Source organism: Anabrus simplex, chromosome 8, assembly GCF_040414725.1.
Source record: "Anabrus simplex isolate iqAnaSimp1 chromosome 8, ASM4041472v1, whole genome shotgun sequence".
NCBI lineage: Eukaryota > Metazoa > Arthropoda > Insecta > Orthoptera > Tettigoniidae > Anabrus > Anabrus simplex.
The window spans coordinates 62,928,737-62,952,201 of NC_090272.1; the positions used below are offsets into that span (position 1 = coordinate 62,928,737).

The 23,465-nt window shown below is 37.8% G+C and overlaps 1 protein-coding gene across 1 annotated transcript in view; it reads right to left on the reverse strand.

Moving 5' to 3' along the window:
- Positions 1-23,465, reverse strand: part of LOC136878783 (BOS complex subunit NOMO1) — a 149,706-nt gene that overhangs the window by 96,686 nt on the left and 29,555 nt on the right. The window contains exons 5-6 of the mRNA XM_067152252.2: positions 8,404-8,652; positions 4,292-4,460 (exon numbers count right to left, since the gene is read on the reverse strand). Coding sequence (XP_067008353.2) covers positions 4,292-4,460; positions 8,404-8,652 — 418 coding nt within the window. The remainder of the gene's footprint in view (positions 1-4,291; positions 4,461-8,403; positions 8,653-23,465) is intronic.

A 23,465-nucleotide genomic window follows, 5' to 3' on the forward strand; every position in this document is an offset into this window, starting at 1 on the left:
CCATAGTATGGTATGCTGAGGAACACAGTATCAGGGAAGAAGGTCGATAATTTGCAGGGTCTGAATTTGATGTACGATATGTAAGCAGAAGAATTAACTTCAAGAAACAAAAACACAAAAAGCTTTCTGTGGTCCGAAACGTGGAAAATTTCTGAAAGTTGCAGAAGAACTGTTGGAATACGTTCAGGCTCTATATAGTGCTGGATACAGAGTTAGTTGTATTTGCCTGGTGTGAACACAGGAAACCATGGAAAACCATCTTCAGGGCTGCCAACGGTGGGGTTCGAACCTACTACCTCCCGAATGTAAGCTTACAGCTGCGCGCCCCTAACACCGCACAGCCAACTTGGTTGCTGAAGGTTAAACTCCCAGGTGGGATACATGTTCATGTTCAAGAGAAAGGTTGGATGGACGTATCCCTGGTAAATGATTGTATTTGTACAGTTTATTAAATCGATCTTGGTCATTATTTTGACTCCCAGCTCACTTGTAATGGGCAGTTTTCAAGTACGCTTAGCAGATAACACGAAGCAGCCACTGATCAACAAGTAGACTGATCTGGTAGTCATTTCTGGCGGTCCAACATCCTTACCGCAGCCTATGATATATCCATAAATAAGCCGTTGAAGGACAGTCTTTGTAAAGTGTATCATAAGTGGATGGCTGAAGGTGTGCATGAGCTTACTCAGTGAGGCAAGAAATGCAGGCCATCAATGGAAATTGTGTACAATAGGTAGAGGCACCTGTTTTTCTCAAAGCGCAACATCACAAAATGTCTGCAAAATTTTACAAATTTGGCTCAAAACGCGAAACTGTTTACCTTAAAGGAAAATCGCATAATAAATCTGAAATTATGTGAAATCACTCTTAATCCAAGAAGCTTAATGAAAGGTGATGTAGAAAATTATGCTCTTTTATAATAAACAAATTTCTATCCTATGAGAAATTTCAACATCAGAATAATTTGAACCATGTAATTGATAGCTCCTGTACTGCAGGATGTGATTGCCATTTACCTTTCCCAGAAATCAGAATACGGATATTTTGTGGAAGCTTCAGCGAAAGCTTTAAGGATCCCAGTCAGTAATGTTGATAATATATAATGTTTGGCAAGAGAACAGTTCTTTCTGACTCCCAATAATATGGAACTATCTCTGTTTCAAACTGATGTGTAAATTATATACACGTAGGCTGAAGTAACTGTTTAGGTTACAGTTTTTTTTTTTCCAAACATCCATACTTTGCTACATTATCGCTCATCTCAAGGAATAACAAGAAAAGTCAAAAAATTAAAGTTCTCAGGGGAAGCAATTTTTTTGTTTTTAAACAATACAAAATCGCCGATTCACCAAATATTGTCAAACCATTCTGTATTATATGAAACAGCTTTTAAATAATGAAATGTTTGCCCTTTTTTTTTTTTTTTTTTTTTTTTTTTTTTTTTTTTTACGTCGCACCAACAAGATAGGTCTTACGGCGGTGATGGGATAGGAAAGGCCTAGGAGTTGGAAGGAAGCAGCCGTGGCCTTAATTAAGGTACAGCCCTAGCATTTGCCTAGTGTGAAAATGGGAAACCACGAAAAACCATCGATTCGAACCCACTATCTCCCGGGTTTTCCTATAGTGACCAGGCATCATTTTCTTATGTGGACCAGTAAAAACCAACGTGTGTAAATCACATCTATGCATTGTTAGCTAGTAGAATTTAATAGTTCTCTTTAACACAAGCAGCTGTGCAAATATACTGTCAATAATTCATTTACAGGATGATAATATCCACGTCCACAAGAACCACAGAAAACGTATTACACATAAGACAAACCGACTTATCTGTTTAAAGCCACTTTTATTATTTGGTTCTTACCGGGGACTGTTTTGTATTCTTGAATAATCTGGAAGTAAAATTCGGCTATTACTTCAATATTCTGATGAAATAACTTATCTTGTTAGTGTCAAAGGACAGACAGCATTGACCTTAGTAGGTTATTGCAAAACATTTTTAAAAAACTGACTTATCTGGTTTTTCCCCAGGATGGGTGATATAATGTAAGTTTTCAGCAGATGCATTAATGGTCATGTTTCTTGTACATATGCAAAAATAAAATATGATGTTCACTGAAAATATGCTATCAACTACCCTTAGGTTTAGCTTTTTACTGCTGAGAAGTGGATATAAAATTTAGCAAAGTTATTGACGAAATGAAATAAAAATAGCAAATAATATACTGAAATAACTATTTTAAAATGATGAAATTAGGCAAACCTTTCCTCCACAAACAGGTGTCTCTAGCAATAGGATTTTGCATGCAAGAAACATGATTTCATCAGGTATTGTTTCTAAAAGTCTCAAGAAAACAGGAATCTCAAATGCACTTGACGGAAGTGAAGATGACTACTTAATGGAAAGGCGTAGATTCGGGTGATGACAGCAGTTCTGCCAATTTTGATAGCACTGATGAATAAACATGGTAAGTTAAGCATGAGACTTTAATATTAAGGTATTTTCATTTGCCAGTGCTGGGTACCTAATGTGATAACATGTTGAATGATTTTTTTTTTTTGGTCCAGGTATCTGTACCTCATTGATACTATACAATAAATTTAAAACATCATGCAATGCCATACTTAATTTTATGCCATCACCCAAGCTGTGTGGAGATTAAGTTATGTTGAAAAATATTTCCCAATCAATTGAATTACTGGCATAATTCTGCGCCCAAATTTCTATTATAATATTCAAAGAAAAAATGTCAGAATTAACAATAGGTATTATTACACAAGGATACAGTAACTTCTCATCAACTTTGTTCAATATAACCTTGATTATAAACTTCAATGGCTCGAACTATTAACAATAAAAGAAGGATTAACTGTAGCCTTTACTGGTGGTTGCAATTGCCAAACCTTTATACACGCTTTTGACGGCTGTTCTCATTTGATATAGTAAACGCAATATGCACAAAATAAATAGGATGTGAAATCTTTGTATCGCTTACCTCTGCTATTTTGATCCATCAAATACACTAACATATCAGAAATATTCTAGCTGACAAGACAAAAATTAAATACCCACAAGGAATGGATCAATTTCGATGGAACTTGATATATATGCATATTATATGGGTTACAATGATTTGTAATATCTAGAACCACCACCTGATCGCATTAGTAGTATCTCAATGATCACAGCTATAGTGTTATCAGGGATGAGTAGGCCTACACATCAGACGATCAACACAGACTTAAAAAAATCAAACACACAGTATACCTCGAAGATGCATCAGATATTATCAGCAGTTCTAATGGGGTTTGACAGGGAGCTACATTGTGAGTCTATGTAAGGCTGAGTGGTCATGCAGTATTGTGCAATTGTCAGGCACGCGGGGTCCAATGTTGGAACCAACAGATACGTGGCGGCACCCACAAATGAAGTGAAGGTTCTGGTCGAGCAAAACTACTGTATATACAGGGAGGATCGCTATATTGTGTACAAAACATTATGCAACAGGTGGCGATAATAGCAGAAGATCACTTGGAGAAAGGAGATTAAGTCCAAGATACAAATGAACTCAATGAATGAAGTTGTGTATATGAAATGGCTTTGATCAATCAATCAATACAATTTGCTTAAGGTTGCACCAACACAGATAGGTCTTATGGTGACTATGAAACGGGTTTGATTATGGGATCATGCAAGGAGAATGGAACTGAATAGTTTAATTAAAATAATGGATTCTACCATGGAGGGTAAAAAAAAAAAAAACAAGAGGACACCGTGGCATTGATGGTCAGACTCTATTTTTTTTTTTGCTATGGGCTTTACGTCGCACCGACACAGATAGGTCTTATGGCGACAATGGGATGGGAAAGGCCTAGGAGTTGGAAGGAAGCGGCCGTGGCCTTAATTAAGGTACAGCCCCAGCATTTGCCTGGTGTGAAAATGGGAAACCACGGAAAACCATCTTCAGGGCTGCCGATAGTGGGATTCGAACCTACTATCTCCCGGATGCAAGCTCACAGCCGCGCGCCTCTACGCCCACTGCCAACTCGCCCGGTAGACTCTATTTTTAATGATAATATGTGAAGAAGTATGAAACTAAATGAGCTCACGCAGATAGTGATTGTGGAGGTACTTTGTTCATTTAGTGGCATGCAGACTCAATGTTTAAAGGCTTAAATAATAAAGATACAGATCAAGTAATATCTCTTAGTAAAAAATCCATGTAAAGTATGAACAAAAAGGGTGAAATATTACAGCCTTGTTTACTTCATTAGCAATTAAAATACTAACCAGCTTTCACTTGAAGACTGTAAGATCCTGCTTGCATATTCTCCAAATGATAACTACCATCTTCTTTGGTATAGCTATTGATATTGCCATCCAACAAAATGACAGCGCCTGCAATGCCCTTACCACCACGTCGAGACAATACTCTTCCACTGACACTGAAACCTTTTACCTGAATAGAAATGAGTCTTCACATAAACATGGAAATAATCCTACATTAAAATAAGCAAATCCACAATATTTGTAAAATTATAGTAATCAGTTTCCTTGAAATATTATATATTTATCAGGGAATGTAAGCAACAATATTCACTGCATTACATACTTAAGGGAGACAGGAAAATTAAAAGAAACACAGTCAGCATCTAATGAATATACCATAGAAGAAATTATATTCTGGGCATATAGAGTGGAGTCGAATTGGGTTAGTAGCTCCCAACGTTTCACTAAACACTGCACGTGGCATTGTCAAGGGGTATGCTCTTTCTGAAAGTCAAGAGTAGACTGAAGCTGAGTGCTCCCAATATACATACCCCTCCCCCATGGCGCAAGAGCCCCGAAGGGCCATGGCCTACCAAGCGACTGCTGCTCAGCCCGAAAGTCTGCAGATTACGAAGTTTAGTGTGGTCAGCACGATGAATTCTCTCGGCCGTTATTCTTGGATCTCAAGACCAGGGCACAACCTCACCGTCAGATATCTCCTCAATTCTAATCACGCAGGCTGAGTGGACCTCGAACCAGCCCTCAGATCCAGGTGAAAATTCCTGACCTGGCCGGGAATCGAACCTGGGGCCTCTGGGCAAGAGGCAAGCACACTACCCCTACACCGCTGGGCCGGCCCCAATATACCGGGTGGTTCACCAGCCCCTCATTTTGTCAGAGATAGGCAACCCAAATAATGCGTATAACCTAAAGATCCTTATAATTTAGTTTTGTGAACACCAAATCATTTGAAGTTTCTCCTTATGGTCGATAAGGCTCTCCCTTATCTGTGTGTCATCACTGTAATTTGATCCATGGACCTAGCAAAGGAACAACTACTATGCACAATTCGGTACCAGATACTAAGGACCATTCTGCAAACGTGTGATTTATTGCGCTTTGAAATAACACAGATACCCGTAATACAATCTAATTAATAGGTTATGCCAAGTGTTCTGTAATGTACAGAAATTAAATAAACACTGTAAACCATCATTTAAGACTTTGACACGGATATTAACTTTCAAAGTGGAACGGCCACACTTAAGTACTAAACCCCTAACAAGCATCACCAATGTTGAGTTTGTGGCTGAAGCGGTTAAGGCCTGGAGTACAAGACGTGTGTAAATATAGTCAACGTAGTGGTTCGAGTCCGGCATGAGGCACATTTTTTGAATGACAGAGGTGCTCCATTTTAGTGGAGATACAATAATAATCAATATTTTTCTGCTATTGGGTTTTTTTTTGCTAGTTGCTTTACGTTGTGCCGACACAGATAGGTCTTATGACGACGATGGGACAGGGAAGGGCTGGGAGTGGGAAGGAAGCGGCCGTGGCCTTAATTGAGGTACAGCCCCAGCATTTGCCTGGTGTGAAAATGGGAAACCACGGAAAACCATGCTATTGGTTTTAAGGGGTGCGCTCTTATTTGGCATCTTTCCCCGAAGGATGGGGGGGGGAAGGATTGGGAAAGAAATCGGCCTTGGTCTTTTTATAAGGTGCCGTCCCGGCATTTTCCTGGTCTTGAAAATGGGAAACCGAGGAAAACCATTTTCAGGATGGCCAGCATGAGATTCGAATCCACAACCTCCCAAGTCCAGCACACACAACTAATAATCCACAATGACCAGGTCACATCACAGCACTTATTCAAATCCTCACAATAAATTTGTATGAAGAGAGCATTGAATTGTTGCTAATTTATAGAGAAAGTAGGGTCGAATTAATATGTAGGCCTATGCCACGTACTCCGTAAGGGTAAAAAGCTAAATGAACACCGTACAGCACTATAAGAAGAAATTGACAAGAGGGTCCACCTTTTCAGTACAATTTATCAAGTAAATGATATTACATAAGTCTTGGGACTAGTTTCAGCCACTTAGTGGCCATCTTCAGCCAAATAAATGTAACAGATTGTCATTAAAATTAGTCAGAATTGTCTCCAAATGGCTCCTAAAATCCCTAGAAAATTCACTAGTCGTAATCATTGAAATTACTAAACAAGACTCCATATCTAGTCTCTAGAATCGACTAGACTGATGTGAACTGTGAACGAACATGAACATAGCACGCGAGAAGACTGACAATCGATATATGCATCGCGATATACAGATTTCAAAAAACATCCCACATTCACACATATTTCTCGCAGTAATAAACGTCAATATTTAGTTTGAAAATGGCCAATGACTGAAGGGCCTCCAGCCACTGGCATAAAAAAGCTAAAATGGCAGGATTTGAAAACAAATGTTTGAAGTTCACCAAAAAATAAGCTAAAATTGGGAGAAATAATAGAATAATCGGGAGGCAGGAAAAACTGTTGAAAATTGGGAGTCTCCCGCCTAAATCAGGAAAGTTGGCAGGTATGCAACCCAATATATATAGCGATGGTGTGCTGTTCACTCACAGTAATGACTTTTTGCTATGCTGAGATCGACTCAATGCTGGTTGGTAGGCTATGGTGGCTAGCAGTTACTAACTGGTTGCATGTCTGTGCCCCTGTAATGTACTTTGGAGCTGTCCAGCAGAGAGTGTGCAGTAACAGATTACATCTCTCTGTTATATTTAACTGTGTAGGGTGTTTCCTTCGAGCTTGGTAGTGATACTGTCGCTGGAGGAGCCTACAGGATCCCATGCAGCAGTGGCCAAGTCTACATAAGCACGACAATATGCAGTATCACTGTCATACTCCTAATCAAAGTACACTACCACATTCAGTTACAACAGGAAGCCATAGAAATTTTTAAGCATTCTGACAATTTAAAAAGGAAAGAAAGTAAATGGGTAAAAAAATGCTAGATACCCATACAAAAAAACAGCCAAGATAAAGAAGTTAAGGGGATGCAGGAGCAGGTAACAACTAAAGAAATGTACAACTAATCAGCAGCCACCGACCACCATAGCCAACCCACTAGCGCCGAGTCTCTCTTGGCATAGCAAGAAGTCCAGACGCCATCGTCAAGAATATAGGGAATACACATCAATAGCAGTCCACTTCTAACCTTTGAAAAGAGCGGTTTCCTTGAAAATGCTGGGTGCAGTTTCTGGTGTAATGTTGGGAGCTACCAATGCAATTCAACCACAGCCTACAAACCTGAAATACATAATTTGTTCTATATTTACACATTAGGATAAAATAAATAGCAGCTGGAAATGGCAGGCAGCAGCAGGTGTTTTATGCAACAGGAAGACGTCTTCATACCTGAAGGGCAAGATATACAAAATTATACAAAATGGTGATTTGTCCAGCCTTATTATTTGCTTTGAACATTGGGCAGCTAACAGGAAGGATGCTAAAATACGAATGCTGTGATGGGCTTGTGGAGTATTCCACCTGGATAGAATCCACAACAGAGTTATATATCAGTCTTTTAGAGTGATTCAGTAGAGAAAAGGCTTCAAGAGAAGCGTCCAAAGTGGTATGGACGTCTGGAAAGCAGACCTGAGGGACACATGCACAGAGAGTCGAACGGCTGACTTTTAAAGGCCAGTCAACACTGGGGCAACCAAACATGAGATGGAAAGCTTGAGTTATGAATGATCTAGACAGATCACAAATACCAAAGAATAATGTCCAAGACAGGAGATACTGGAGGGGAGCAACCAGAAAAGCAGACCCCAGCTAATTGGGGAAAGAAGAAGAAGAATAAATTATATGAGAGTTATTCCCTTCTTATGCCAAAAATGTAGATAATTACTTAATGCATTAAGAAAAACAATTATACAAGTAAATTGGAGTTTTCCCATTTTCTCACCAAGGTTTTCCACTGTTGAGCATTCTCCATCCTACAAAATAAGTTAGATGTATTTCCCGTTGTTGAACAAGCCATAAGCATTTCTGACTTGAGGTCTAATAGTAGGTTTTGTACATGATATGAGACTAGTATTAACTTGAAATAATCTACAGTACTCACTTGAAATTTTGTATTAATCTTGACACTGTCATGTGCAACCACAAATGCCACTTGCACCGGTCGCACATCAAACTTGATACTCTGAGGTCCCTCATAATGAGGCATCACTCGATACTGTCCAGGAGGCAGGCATGGAAATACAAATCTACCACTGTCATCTGACTTAACATGGCACAAAGGATTGCTACCTCCATGAAATCCTGGCAAAGGAGACGTGTCACAACCCTGAACATTTGAAACAGGAGGTCCCTGGAAAAGAAGAAACATCAATAAATGATAAAGATATGCTTTCAGTATACACAGCGCAGACAATTTACATTAAAAATATTCTGAATTTATGCTCCATGCTGTTTTATAAGTCAGAAATGTATTTAAAAATTAAAGTTTATACAAATTCAGTTTCACAAATAAAACTGAGTTCTACCTCTAAAAACCAATTGTTTACATTTTATGAAAATATGCACAGAAAGAATGTTAATACTTGAGCAAAAAAAAAAACACAAAGTTTAGTAAATACCACCCCTTTTCCGAAAAGTATTAATAGACAACTAGGACATCTTGAGTGCTTATACCATGCGATATTAAGTTAAAAGAAGGTAAAAGAGGACAGTTTGAAAAGTTCTCGGAATCACCGCTAGATATCAGTGCTAGAGCAACGAGGTTCCCGCGCAATAATCACACATCCTTTGTGAGTGAACATGTGGCGCGTCAGTGCTCTTTTTTTTTTTTTTTTTGCTATTTGCTTTACGTCGCACCGACACAGATATGTCTTATGGCGACGATGGGATAGGAAAGGCTTAGGAATTGGAAGGAGGCGGCCGTGGCCTTAATTAAGGTACAGCCCCGGCATTTGCCTGGTGTGAAAATGGGAAACCACGGAAAACCATCTTCAGGGCTGCCGACAGTGGGGCTCGAACCCACGATCTCCCGATTACTGGATACTGCCCGCACTTAAGCGACTGCAATCAGTGCTCTAGCTGCAGGAGTGTGGTAGTGACGACTCTTTGTTGTTGTTCCCGCGTAGTGATTTGTGACAATGGAAAAAAAACTGAGATTCGAGCAGTGATTAAATACTTTGTAAAGAAAGGTATGAAAGCAAAGGAAATTCATGCCGACTTTCAGAACACACTGGGGGACTCTGCTCCTTCATTTTCAACTGTTGCCAAGTGGACCAGCTAGTTTAAATTTGGTCGGGAGAGCTTGGATGATGATCCGCGTAGTGGACGGCCAAAAAGTGTTACGACCCCAGAATTTATCGCAAAAGTGCATAAAATGGTCATAGAGGATCGTCGACTGAAAGTGCGGGAGATCGCTGAAGCTGTAGGGATGTCTTCTGAATGGGTATATTACATTTTAACCAAAGAATTGGGTATGAAAAAATTATCTGCAAAATGGGTGCCGCGGCTCTTGACATTGGACAATAAACGCACCAGATTGGAAATGTCCGAACAAAGTCTGGCCCGTTTTCAGTGCAACCAACAAGATTTTTTGTGCCGGTTTGTGACTACAGATGAAACTTGGGTCCACTACTATACCCCAGAGACAAAACAGCAGTCAAAGCAGTGGAAACATGCTGATTCACCACCACCAAAGAAAGCAAAGGCAGTGCGTTCGGCCGGAAAGGTCATGACCTCAGTTTTCTGGGATACAAAAGGCATTCTGCTGATAGATTTACTTCCTACTGGCCAAACAATTACGGGGCAATACTATGCAAACCTCCTAGACCAACTACAGGAAAAGATATGCAAAACAAGGCCTGGATTGGCAAGGAAAAAGGTCATCTTTCATCAGGACAACGCTCCGCCGCACACAAGTGTTATTGCCATGGCAAAACTTCATGAACTGGGGTACGAATTGTTGCCACATCCACCTTATTCACCTGATTTGGCACCATCAGACTTTCATCTATTCCCCAAGCTGAAAATTTTCCTCGGTGGACGGAGATTTTCTACAAGGGAAGAACTGACAGCCGAATTGGAGAGGTATTTTGCAGGCCTGGAGGAATCTCATTTTTGAGATGGGATCAAGGCATTGGAACATCGCTGGACCAAATGCATTAGTCTACAGGGAGACTATGTTGAAAAATAAAAGCAGTTCCACTGAGGTAAGATACTTAATTCTTGTACATTCCGAGAACTTTTCAAAGCACCTACGTATAATAAGAAATGTAAGTTTACATTCCTATTTAATTAAAATTGGTACCGGTTTCGACCAGTATTCATGGTCATCATCAGCCAATTACAAATAAGTGTAAAACAATGCATAGAAAATAAATTGCGAAGTTTGAATAATTCTGTTTGGTTTCTGCTAGTGAAGCACTAAAGTCTTTAAGAAGCAGTGTGCATTGAAACATAGCCAAAAAACACAAATAAGATGCACGGGTAAAATTAAAGCTTAGATGATGCTGTCGGATGCAGTTTATGGAGCACTATAATACATAAGCGAGCACTGTGCGTTGAGATTTCAAAGTTATGTAGAAGTCTAAAGTCAAATACATATTTTTAGTAGTAGTTTATGAGGCACTGTATAATTTTAAGTATCAGTAATGCGTGTCTATGAAGAAGTCGTAGATCAAATATGTTATTAAGACATATATGTTAGAGAGCACTGTGTGTGAAAAAGAATCAAGTACGCACTTAAATGTAGTACAGAGTAAGTACTTGAAGAGTTCAGTTGCAGTTTATGAGGCACTGTATAATTTTAGAGATTAGCACTGCATATCAATAGATCCAAATATAATGAAGAAGTCATAGATCAAATACGTCAAATACGTATTTAAAAGTACAGAGTAAGTTCTTGAAGAGTTCAGTTGAAGTTTATGAGGCACTGTACAATTTTGGAAATTAGCAATGTGTGTTGATAGATCCAAAAATTATGTATAAGTCGTAGATCAAATACGTAGGCTACTTGAATTACGGAGCAAGTTCTTGAAGAGTAGATCGGCACTGTGCTTCCAAAAGTTACGTAAGTTAGATTAATGAAGTTATTGAAACACATGACATAGAATAAACAATTGTAAGGAGAAAAATATACTAAAAAGCGCACTATTGGAACAGTTGAGGAGCGTAAATGACGTAGCGTGATATATCTTGAATGTCAATCTTAGAATAGCGTAAAGTATAAATTTGAAAGTTAAAGTGGTCAAAATCATTAGAGATGTATGAAAAGGTGAATCAATTAGGAAACAAGAAAAACTCCAGGAAAACGGTGTTTCGCAAAGTATTGCTACACATCCTCAGAAGTAAGCCATAACCACCTTTAATAACTGAATTAAGCATCACTGTTGCTCGACCGATAAAAGGTACACTTGTTTGCCACTTGATGGTTCACTAAGTGCCATGCCATCATACACTTGGTTTAAAGAAAATTGTTTAAATCACATATCAAGAAGGAGACGTCAGAATCGCATGAAACTTGATATGGGCGATTGTTTTGCTGATATAAGAAGTAATTTATAGCTGTTAAGTTCTTCAGTCTGTCAAAACTAATTTAAGAATAAATAAATTTATGAACTAGCTGAGAAAGTAAACAGCTTAATTAAGAATGGCATGGTTTGTTCTTGAAAGAACATCATCAGATTCTATCAATTCACACTCAAAAAAATTTAGAAATGTATAAATTTCGAAATGTGTAAATTCTAACAATAATGTTATTGGCTTTACGTCCCACTAAGTACTTTTACAGTTTTCAGAAATGCCAAGGTGCCGGAATTTAGCCCCGCAAGATTTCTTTTACGTCACCTTCAAATACCACCAGACTGAGCCAGGATCAAACCTGCCAAGTTGGGATCAACAGGCCAAGGCCTCAACTGTCTGAGCCACTCAGCCTGACATGTTTAAATTCTGTTTAAATCCTTAAATACTTGAGATTTGGAACTTATCTTAATGAAGTCCTCACTTCTCCCCAGTCTAGCATAGAATGCAAGATGCATTCTATGCACTGACGTGAGTCCAGATGGCTAGTTAGTCAGTTAACCGCAACTATGCGCCCATAGTGTGTGTGGTGCAATGGTGTGCCCACTGGTCTGCTACAGTCACAGCATGTACAACGCAATGGTACACCGTGACATTTGAAATGCCAGTTAAGTAGGTTTCATAATAGTAATTTGCTTCATCGTAAGATGGCAGGAAGAGGCATTTTCAGCTAAACTCCAAGCTATCGGTTATTGCCAAGCAATGTCGCAAATCTTCACAGTCATTTGTTATTTTAAAGCTCTGCACACGTTTCAAATTTGTTTATAAACATGGCAGGTCCTGGCGGAGTTGTTGGTGATCCGGAATTAGCTAATTTATTCATTAATAATGGCAGTGAAAGTAATTCAGAGTGTGAGAGTAATACAATACACAGGATGAGTTTGCTATGAATTCCAGTGAAGACAGTAACTCTGATGGCGTATTTAGTGATAATACGCTGAGAAATGCGAACACATGAGGTGACTACTATACAAAGTCATAGTATTGATGTGCAGCTGTCCAGAGATAATCAGGTTAGCATATATTTATAATATTATGTAATACATTACCGTTGTGCCATTTCACTGTATGCAATGAAGTTTATCTGGAGCAAAAATGGTGACTATGCCGTAAAAACGCCAGAAATACGTCAAAATATGCATGAATGTTAAGAGAATGATACTTTCGTCAGGTAAAAGAAGGGAAGAAATTATAGAAGGTGGTGAGAGAAGACGACATCGGAATACTGTTAAAAATTTATTACTGAAAATAAAAATACAATTTCGCTATAGACATACCAGCAGAGCAATATACGAAGCACTTGGAAGAAGACTGACAGAGAAGAGAGAAATAAATAGAGCTGAAGATAAATAGTAGTAAACATCTTCAGAAATATTTAAAGTTAAAAACTTCATTATTGTTCCGTATTGAATAGAGAAATAAGATGTACAATATTATAGGTTAGGATCCACCTTTCAATACTCCGTAATAAGATGGTAAAAAGTAGTTACAACCTGTTTAATGGGACCGGTTTCAACACATTTTAAGTGTCATCATCAGCCAATTTGCGAAGATCTTAAAACAACTAGCACATTGAATACAGGCAAAAAATTAACATTGTATCATAACGTAGCAATTCAGTAAATGTTCAAAACACAATAATCACAGTCAAGAGAGTAAACAGAACATCACTATCTTGCGCCGAAAACAAATATAGCTGAAGTTCATAAGCAGGTCAAATATTCGCTTATGTAAAGTCGTTGCTAGGCAGGTCTTGTAGGCATTTGTTTCTCCGGCCGAAGAGCAAAAGGTGACGTGAATGAAGTCCTAGGAAAACAGTGTAGGATTTAATTTCGTCAATTTTCAAAGTGGATATATAGGTTTTATAAAATAATTTAAAACGTTAAAAAAGAATAAAGCCAAATAAAAAATATATTTAAAAAATAGGAAGAAATAATGAAAGAAATACGAGGTTCAACTCGAAACAACTTGCTTCCACTTACTTGTGCCAGGCTCCTCACTTTCATCTATCCTGTCCGACCTCCCTTGGTCAATTCTTGTTCTTTTCCGACCCCGATGCTATTAGGTTTGCGAGGGCTAGGGAGTCTTTCATTTTCACGCCCTTCGTGGCCCTTGTCTTCCTTTAACCGATATCTTCATTTTTCGAAGTGTCGGTTCTTTTTCTTTTTTCTTCGATTTAGTATTATATTAAGGATTGTTGCCCAATTGTATTTCCTCTAATAACAATAACCACTACCACCACCACCACCATCATCACCACCCTCTAATTTACGTCCCCTTTCTCTATTTATCATTTCTTTATCAATTACTACGGCAAGTTGTTTCGAGTTGAACCTCGTATTTCTTTCATTATTTCTTCCTATTTTTTAAATATATTTTTTATTTGGCTTTATTCTTTTTTAACGTTTTAAATTATTTTATAAAACCTATATATCCACTTTGAAAATTGACGAAATTAAATCCTACACTGTTTTCCTAGGACTTCATTCACGTCACCTTTTGCTCTTCGGCCGGAGAAACAAATGCCTACAAGACCTGCCTAGCAACGACTTTACATAAGCGAATATTTGACCTGCTTATGAACTTCAGCTATATTTGTTTTCGGCGCAAGATAGTGATGTTCTGTTTACTCTCTTGACTGTGATTATTGTGTTTTGAACATTTACTGAATTGCTACGTTATGATACAATGTTAATTTTTTGCCTGTATTCAATGTGCTAGTTGTTTTAAGATCTTCGCAAATTGGCTGATGATGACACTTAAAATGTGTTGAAACCGGTCCCATTAAACAGGTTGTAACTACTTTTTACCATCTTATTACGGAGTATTGAAAGGTGGATCCTAACCTATAATATTGTACATCTTCTTCAGAAATAGTACAAGTCACCGGCGATATAGAATTTACAACATTTCAAGATATATAATCAGCACGATCTAACTGGCAAAGTACCTCAGTGCTACATCACGAGATACCGGCAAGAAGACAGATACAACGAAAGGAATTCAATATCAAGAAGTCGCGGAATAATAACAACAGTCGCGCAAGAAATAGAAAGATTGTATTATGATTAAATTGAAGCCTTACTAGACATATTGAAAGACTCTAAAACATCATAAGATATCATAATAAGAACCAGTAATTACAGACTACCAAAGAGATCATAGTAGGCTTTGTTTCCAGAAGATGACGAAAATGACCATGTTGATCTGCTTTTCTATTTTCACTGCGCAAGAAACCGACTACGTCATGTGCTAGATGTGCAGAGGCGGAGGCTACATAGATGATGGTAACACGATCGACAAGTCCAGCCCATGAGGACCAGAGATGAGTGAAGACCATCCCTAATATTCCCGAGAGACTAATACGATGCCGTGAACCCGAACACTGCATGTCCTAACCAGCTGGACATGTGACAGCAGCAACAAAGCAGGAGGAAAAGATAAGTCTTGACTAAAAACATTCTTCTAGTAATTGAAAGATGTATATAAAAGTGCTATTTTGAGTGTCCTATAAGAGTAATGTTACGTGAATAGTCAACTGAATTCACAGTATCAGAGGTTATTAGGTAATCATCTAACATGAAAGACAAGTCCATTGATATAGGAAGTGGTTAACCAGTGATGAATTAATTTTTGCGTTCATAATGTTGCCAATGGTGAATGAAAATGTGATATTATACAATAATGTGGTTAACATTAGGTTTATACTAAGGCATGTACTATCAAGTTGAGATGAAATGAGATCGTATATAGGTTATCATAACGTCGTAGGAAGACATAATAAGATAATTTATGGAATTTGAACAGAATTTGAGAACAAAATAGAATATTTAGATGGATGATTAACGATAAGAGAGTCACATGCGTCAAGTTGAGATGAATTATAATGTTGTTATAGTATTAGGATGAGACATGAGATGTGTTATATGAAATAAATGGGTTATATATGAAGAATGGTAGAAAGATACGAGGAATAATGATGGTGGTGATGATTATTATTACGTCGCAGATGAAGAGATAGATAATTTCTAGTAAAGAAATTAGGTTAATTGACGCTATTCATGATAATTAATAATTATAATTGGTTCTCAAACGTATGTTATTTCTTCAGGAAGCTTTATATAGTACCACGTATGATCCATACAACATGCCTAACTTAACAACTACTTATTTGATCATCGAAAATGATTCCATACATAGATGATAGCATGAACGTAACCTATTTCTGTACAATTTCCTAACTACAGATATTCTCATTCTGATAAAACAAGCTTAGAACATTATTCATTTATATTATATGAAATTACTGGTAACATTCATAATTGAAGGTTGTTGGTGACAGAGTCTTCCTACAAACCAGATTACTTAATATCTAGTTGAATTACATTATATACTTGTTAGATGTGAGTGATAGCTGAATATTTGGGCATATATAATTAATGAACTGGCACTTAAGAGTAAATTTCTTTGAAATTAATATTTATTTAATAAGCAATTCAACTAATAACAATAACAATATTTCGGATATTTTATTTTAAATAGAAGAATGACCTAGAGAGTTATCTTTTCTTCACTGACAATGAAATACGAGATTGAGAACTCGGAAAAGTTATTGAAGAAACATGAAATGTTTGTGATATTTGAGAAGAAAGTTTTCTTTGACAAATAATATCCTTGATGACAGAATGTGTTAGCCACTGGCAAATGAGTTTGTCATACTGCGAACTGAGTAGGGTACAATAATTGAATCAAGTGAAAGTTTGTAGGATCGCTTGCTTGTTGTTTTAAGGGGCCTAACATCGAAGGTCATCGGCCCGTTTGTAGGATCAGATTATGTGATGATGAGAGAAGGTTATAAAAGCGTGATTCTAATTTTATCTGTATTTAAAGCAATGTAAATAGTTTGTGTCAGACATTTTCAATTACTCCCAATCATGATTATGAATATTTGATTATGTTTCTTCTTGGTAATTAGTTGGAGGCCTCTAATAAGTATTTTTGAATACTTTGAAAGCAATTGATGAGATGCGACATCATTATTATTCATTTCTTTAATGATATTAAAGCATTTAAAGTATTTTTTCAAGATTTTCTTCATTTTAATAAATAATAATGTATAAGAAATAATGATTCTTTCAATAACTTCCTAGAGTAAGTATTTAGTTTTTAAGTGAATATAGACTAAAAATTATGCTATAATATTTGGATATGAACCGGATTTGCAACCAGGAGACGTCCGTTGCATAGGTTTTGTTTATCCGATAGATTACCATGGCGGTGTCTCCTCTTGTTTCGGAACCCATAGCCCGGAATTTTGTCGGCATTTTGGAAATTGATATTTGTCTTCGAGCTAGTCTGGATCTTACGTGACCCAACCTGGACGCGGGAACGGTGCACCATTATTATGCATTTTTTGACAATTTTTCACCACACCATTTGGAAATTATAGTGAAATTCATATGATACTGCATTCAACATTGGGAGTAGTCTAGAAATAAAGCACGCTGTGGGTGCAGCCTGAATTTTACATTTTGCACTTGAGGGGTTAACTTACGCTCTAGTTAGGTCAATGACACGCTGAACTGTACTTTTAGATTGTATTACCATTATTCTTCAGTTCATCCAGACTGCAGTTATCCACGCATTGATCTTTTTGAGAAGACGTCTATCTAAAGTTAAAAATTTCATTGTTCCGTATTGAAGAATATCACAATTAAAATTGAAATAATACCTATTGAATAGGTGGGATCTCCTTATCAATTATTTCAATTTTAATTAAGACGTCTATTGTCGGTGATTGTGGAGCCCCGACACTCTAATTATGTCACTCGTGGCAGGTCCTCACTGTTTACCTGAATGATACCGAATGCTTGTGGATCTAACGCCATATATTCAGTCTTCCTTTTATTGGGTCTGACGTTGCAGTTTAACCTAGGTCTCAGAGGCCAATGTAGAAAAGCATCCACGGTACAGGACGATGCAGATTTGCTGTTACAACAGCCATCACTACAATGAACAGGAGCAGTAACAGCAGTGAACCTTGGTGAATGATAACTGCAATCGGCCACCCAAGTATTAGAAATGCCTACCCTTAGCCCTGAACACCTGGGGAGAACTCTAAAATTCTTGGCAACTGGCTATGTGACAAGCCCGCCACAAAAACACAGTCACAATCGTGTGGAATGACGTCTTTCAGATTTACCATATTTACTCGCATATCAGACCACTTCCTCCCCCCAGTTTTACAGCCAGGCTGTAGTCATCTCTACACTTCTTTATGGCTGTGAAATGTAGACCTTAAACCACCGTGACATCAAAAAGCTGGAGCGCTTTCACCAGCAAAAACTACGCTCAATCATGAACATCAAGTGGGACAACTACATCTCTAATGTTGAAGTTCTCGAGAAAGCATGTGCTAAATGTGTAGAAGCAATGGTCGTTGGCCATCGCCTCAGATGGGCAGGACATGTGCGCCGTATGAATGACACCACACTACCGCGCCAGATCCTCTATGGTGAACTTGGCTCCGGGTCAAGACCATGGGGTGCTCCTCTGAGACGTTTCAAAGACCAACCAAAACAAACCTTAAAGCTGGCAGAAATAAACCCCCAAACCTGAGAAACACTTTCCAAGGACTGTTTACTTTGGCGGCAAAGTATCTGTGCCTCAGTTCAACACTTTGAACAAGAACGCTGCAGACATTAAGCGACACCCAGCAAAGATCTCCCCCATCCTTCAGCTGCGCGATGTGTGGATGTATGTTCTATGTAAGAACTGGTCTGTATAGTCACCGGAAGTTTAAACACAAACTGCTGTGAATTGAAAAGAGCTATTAGCCAGGAAATCTGTAAACTGTGAAACGAGTAACTGCCAACGATGATGACGCCAGCCAAAAAAAGTAACGGGGGAGGGGGTCCAATATGTGATAACCTCAAATTTTGTGCAGTGAACACATGACTTCTAGGCTATAAAGAACTATAAATTATACACGTAAACAGTCTACACTATTCCTTAAGAAATGTATGAATGTATTTGAGTAATACTGGCTATTTTCAATGGAAGGCAGTATTTCTAAATGTAAAAAAGACAATAAAAGGTGAACACTACTTTTAGGCCTATATATAAAAGGAAATATAGTCAGTTTTAACTACTCCTATATATTGTCATTCATTACATCTCATTAATTCCTCTGATGAGGTTGACGTCACGAAGGGCATACGGTCGTAAAACTTGTTACGAAGATAGTCTCGTTTCATTCGAGATCCCGTACAGAAAGGGGATAAGAGCATCGTATTATCATATTGTGCAATATTGATACAAAATAACTTAATAGCCAGTCATTTGCCTCAGTCAGTTGAGCAGTAGGCCTACCACACAGTAAACCCGAGTAAACCAGATCACTGCCTTCATTTGAATTATCCTCTTGCGCCTCCAAATTCCCTGCTACTGGCGGGTCGTCATTCCGAAGTGACGTCATCTTCACTGCCATTTCGTCAGCCATACACAGCAATCAAGAGCATTCGAGGTCCCGTCGTTTAGAACCTTTTAAAAATAGTTTTTTTTCCAACTATAGAATCCAAACAGTGTGAATCTATTCCCAAATTGTTTCTGGAGATGGTCTCTGATATTTCAAGTTGGTGTATGTGTAGCAGAAGCCACTCCTTCCGAATAAGGCCATGTAGAAAGCGTGCTGAACCACCAGCTAATAACTAGCGTATGTTACGAGTTGTACTTCCGAAATGTAATTCATAGAGACTGGAAGCATTCTTTTGATAACTGTGGCTGTTGAAAGCCAGACCCTTATTTTTAAGTAAATTTCACGCTTGTTCTCTACATTTATCACATCGGGATTTACCTAAACAGCTGTAAATGAGATAAGAGAGACCGCATTGTTTAGCTTAGGTATGCTATCGCCCAGATAGTGCCAAAAGTTCCTCAACGGAAATAATACATATTAATAACAGGAAAGTTTGCTGCATTTATGGATATCTACAGGTGTGGCGGTAATGTGTTTTATCATCATGATGTATAATTTTGTACATTTGTTATCTCCATTTCTTATTAACGCATACCCTAGTATGTTTTGTTTGGTGTCTCTGAAAATCGTTAAAATTAAGCAGGAACATAAAATCATTATTGTTATTATTAGGGCTTGGATGTTTAGGAAAAGTCATTATATTTTTTTGTCTCTATTTCCTTGCCTGACTGGATTTTGGTGTGATTACTGTGAAAATCGTCACAATTAAGTGATTTTTATTTGTCATATAAATGCATATTTTGGCTATTTTTTGTCATAAGGTCATATTTTGACCTATTTTCATAGAAACGTCATATTTCGGCGGTCTGACGACATGCAGCTATGCATAATCATTTTCAACTTATCGAATGGGAACTAGTGTCCACAAAACTGCTTCTCGGTATCACATCTGCAGTTAATACAAGTGGAATACCATTTGTATAGAATGAAAGCCATAGACTTCACTGCACCTTTTACATGATTTAAATATGCACCAATAATCTTGTGACGTAGAAAGGAGCTTCTGTTCTTACAAGAATGTGTTAAGTGATAATCGGAGTCCTTTCGCACCTGATGATTTGAAGATGAATCTTGTCATACACTTCAGTTCCACCCACAGAGAAGAATGAAAAAGGTATGTCAGTTTTCACTATAGGCCCTGCTGCCCTACCATAATGTGATGAAAGACATCTACTTAATTCGTTTCGTGGTACTCAATTTAAACTTTAACGCATTTAATAATATTAATGAAATCTCGGCTTGAACATTCCAAAATGTTAAAAAAATAGATTGATTTCTTGTTTTCTCATATTTCAAACCACCACTACAGGGTGCAAACATGTTTTGACTTTTAAAATGTTGTGTGATTTGATAACCTTAGTACCGGTACTTTATAGCTATGTATTCACAAATGTTCAAAAAGTGAACCAAGGACAATAGACTGTGAACAACTGCTAAACATGTATATTCAGAAAATTAGTCTAATATGAAAGTAAGAATAAAGAATTAAGTTAACAAATATGCATCAAAGGAATTGCCCTTTCGAGTTATAATTTATTTTAAAATGTCCACATTTACATTTTCCGGTCATATTTTGTACTTTTACGTCATATTTCTCCACTTTTCGGTCATACTTCATCACTTTTGAGGTCATATTTCATCACTTTTGAGGTCATATTTGTTTGCTTATTTGGGCTATTTTTAGGTCTTAAACATCCGACCCCTTTAAACCTATCTTCTCTCCAAAAAATACCTATATTGGCCCGAGTTATGAGATATTAAACAATCACTTGTTAATGATCTTGTCTGCTATATTAATAGCAACAACCGTGAATATTTCTCAACTAAAGTCAATTCGTTTCCTCATCCCGAGGTGATGCAGCTCTTTCTAGACACGCCCCCAGTGGAGGGGAGTTACATGTACCATTTTTGCCGCATATCAACCTTCCTGCCATTCGTAAATCTCTGGCAGTATAGTACCGGGAATCAAACTCAGACTCCCGAGAATGGCAGCTAATTGTGCTAACCATTACGCTGGTGGACATTCTCAACTACAAAACACAGGCATATAGCATGACTGATGCATCCTTGCAATGCGCGGGTCGGACAAGAAATTCATCTTCATCATTATAATCATCATTGTCATCATCATTTTCCCTTATCCAGCTCCTGCCTGGTCGGGGTATTTATGACACTTCTTTATCTTCCTCTTTCCTTCTACCATTCCTCTTCCATGATCTTATCCCAATCTAAATTTTGTCTTCTTATGCTGTTCTTCACTGATTCAATCCACCTTGTGCTAAGTCTTCCACTTGCTCTCTTATCCTCGCACTTTGCCTCCAGCATTTGTCTTGGAATTCTATTCTCCTCCATCCTCTTTACATGTCCAAACCACCTTAGTTTATTCTTTTCAATTCTCTCATTTAGCTTTCCTATCCCAACTTCCTGCCTCTATCCCAACTTCCTGCCTATCATCTTCATTTCTCACTCTGTCTTTCCTTGTCTTTCCTATCATACTTCTTAGGAATTTCATCTCACTGGCTTGAATTCTACTCTCTTACCTGCTAGTCAAAGTCCAAGTCTCAGTTGCGTAAGTCAATATGAGTACATAGTACATTTTGTACATTCAACGTCATCAGAGCTCCAGTAGGCCTAAGCTATGGAGGCGGACATTTCTTAACTACGAAACACAGATGTACTGCATGACTTCGACACCTGTTTTCAAAAATAATAACATTAAGTTATTTATTAGACCACCTAATCAATACACAATCGTCTTGGATGATTTACATAAATTTGTTAGCTAATGTAAATCATCCAAGACGATTTTGTATTGATTAGGTGGTCTAATAAATAACTTAATGTTATTATTTTAATCTAATATCAATACGGACCAAAAATGATATTTATTACATGTAATACCTGTTTTCAATGCGTGGGTCGTACGGACGAAACTATTCACAAATTTGAGCGATGTCATCAGACTTGTACCCGCTTCGAAACAAAATCGTTGTTCTTCTCTGATGAATTACATTGGGGGAGGTGTCTTGTATGCAAGATTTATTTTTTTTCATTTTCTTTGTCTCGAAAAGCCAGGGGGGTTCTAATATGTGAGGAGATCTAATACACGAGTAATACATTTAATATCTTCTAATAAATTAGAATGGCATCTCACTGTAAATTTAATTTCAATTTGATTTAAGAAAGTTATCATGTACAGTGTTTTTGTCCGACTCATTGGCTGATTAATTCTTCTGGACCAGCGACTGGGTGTTTGTGTTTGTCCCAACAGTTTCCTCTTCATATTTATACAACACACTACACTACCAACCACCACAGAAACACGCAATAGTGATTACATCCCTCCATATCGGGTTGGTGTCAGGGAGGGCATCCGGCAGTAAAACAGCGCCAAATCCACATGTGCGACTCAGTTCGCACCCGCGACCCCACAGGCGTGGGAAAAGCGGTAGAAAAAGAAGAAGACTGTGTACAATGCTTTAAATATGACTGAACAAAGCTAATATATAAGTTGTTTTAACATTTAACTATTTACGGTGTTTATTAAAAGAGCCCTTTAAAAAAGGGAAACATGTATACTTAAAAATAAATAATAAATTTGAAATAGTATTGATTGGCTGTAAGAATCATAATCATCTTCAATTTTCCCCATTTGTTGGGGTTGGCACTTAATGTGGATTAGGCCCAGTTTTACAACCAGATGCCTTTCTTGATGCCAACCCTATGTGGAGGGAAGTATTTGCTATTGTGTGTTTCTGAGGTGGTTGGTAGAGTGGTGAGAGATGAAGAGAAGTGAATTGAAACAAACACAACACTTCGTCTCTGAGCCAGGGCAATTAACCATACACAGTTAAAATTCTCAGACCAGCCAGGAATCAAACCAGGGTCTTCTGATCTGATGGCCAGTATGCTGACCATTCAGCCAAGCAACTGGATGACCGGCTGTAAAAATATTCACTTTTATTTAAAACTTTTAGATAAAACTAAATATTTCTACTTTAAATATATTCTCTGCATTCTTAATTTCCATGCAACTGAATCTTATTGCACTA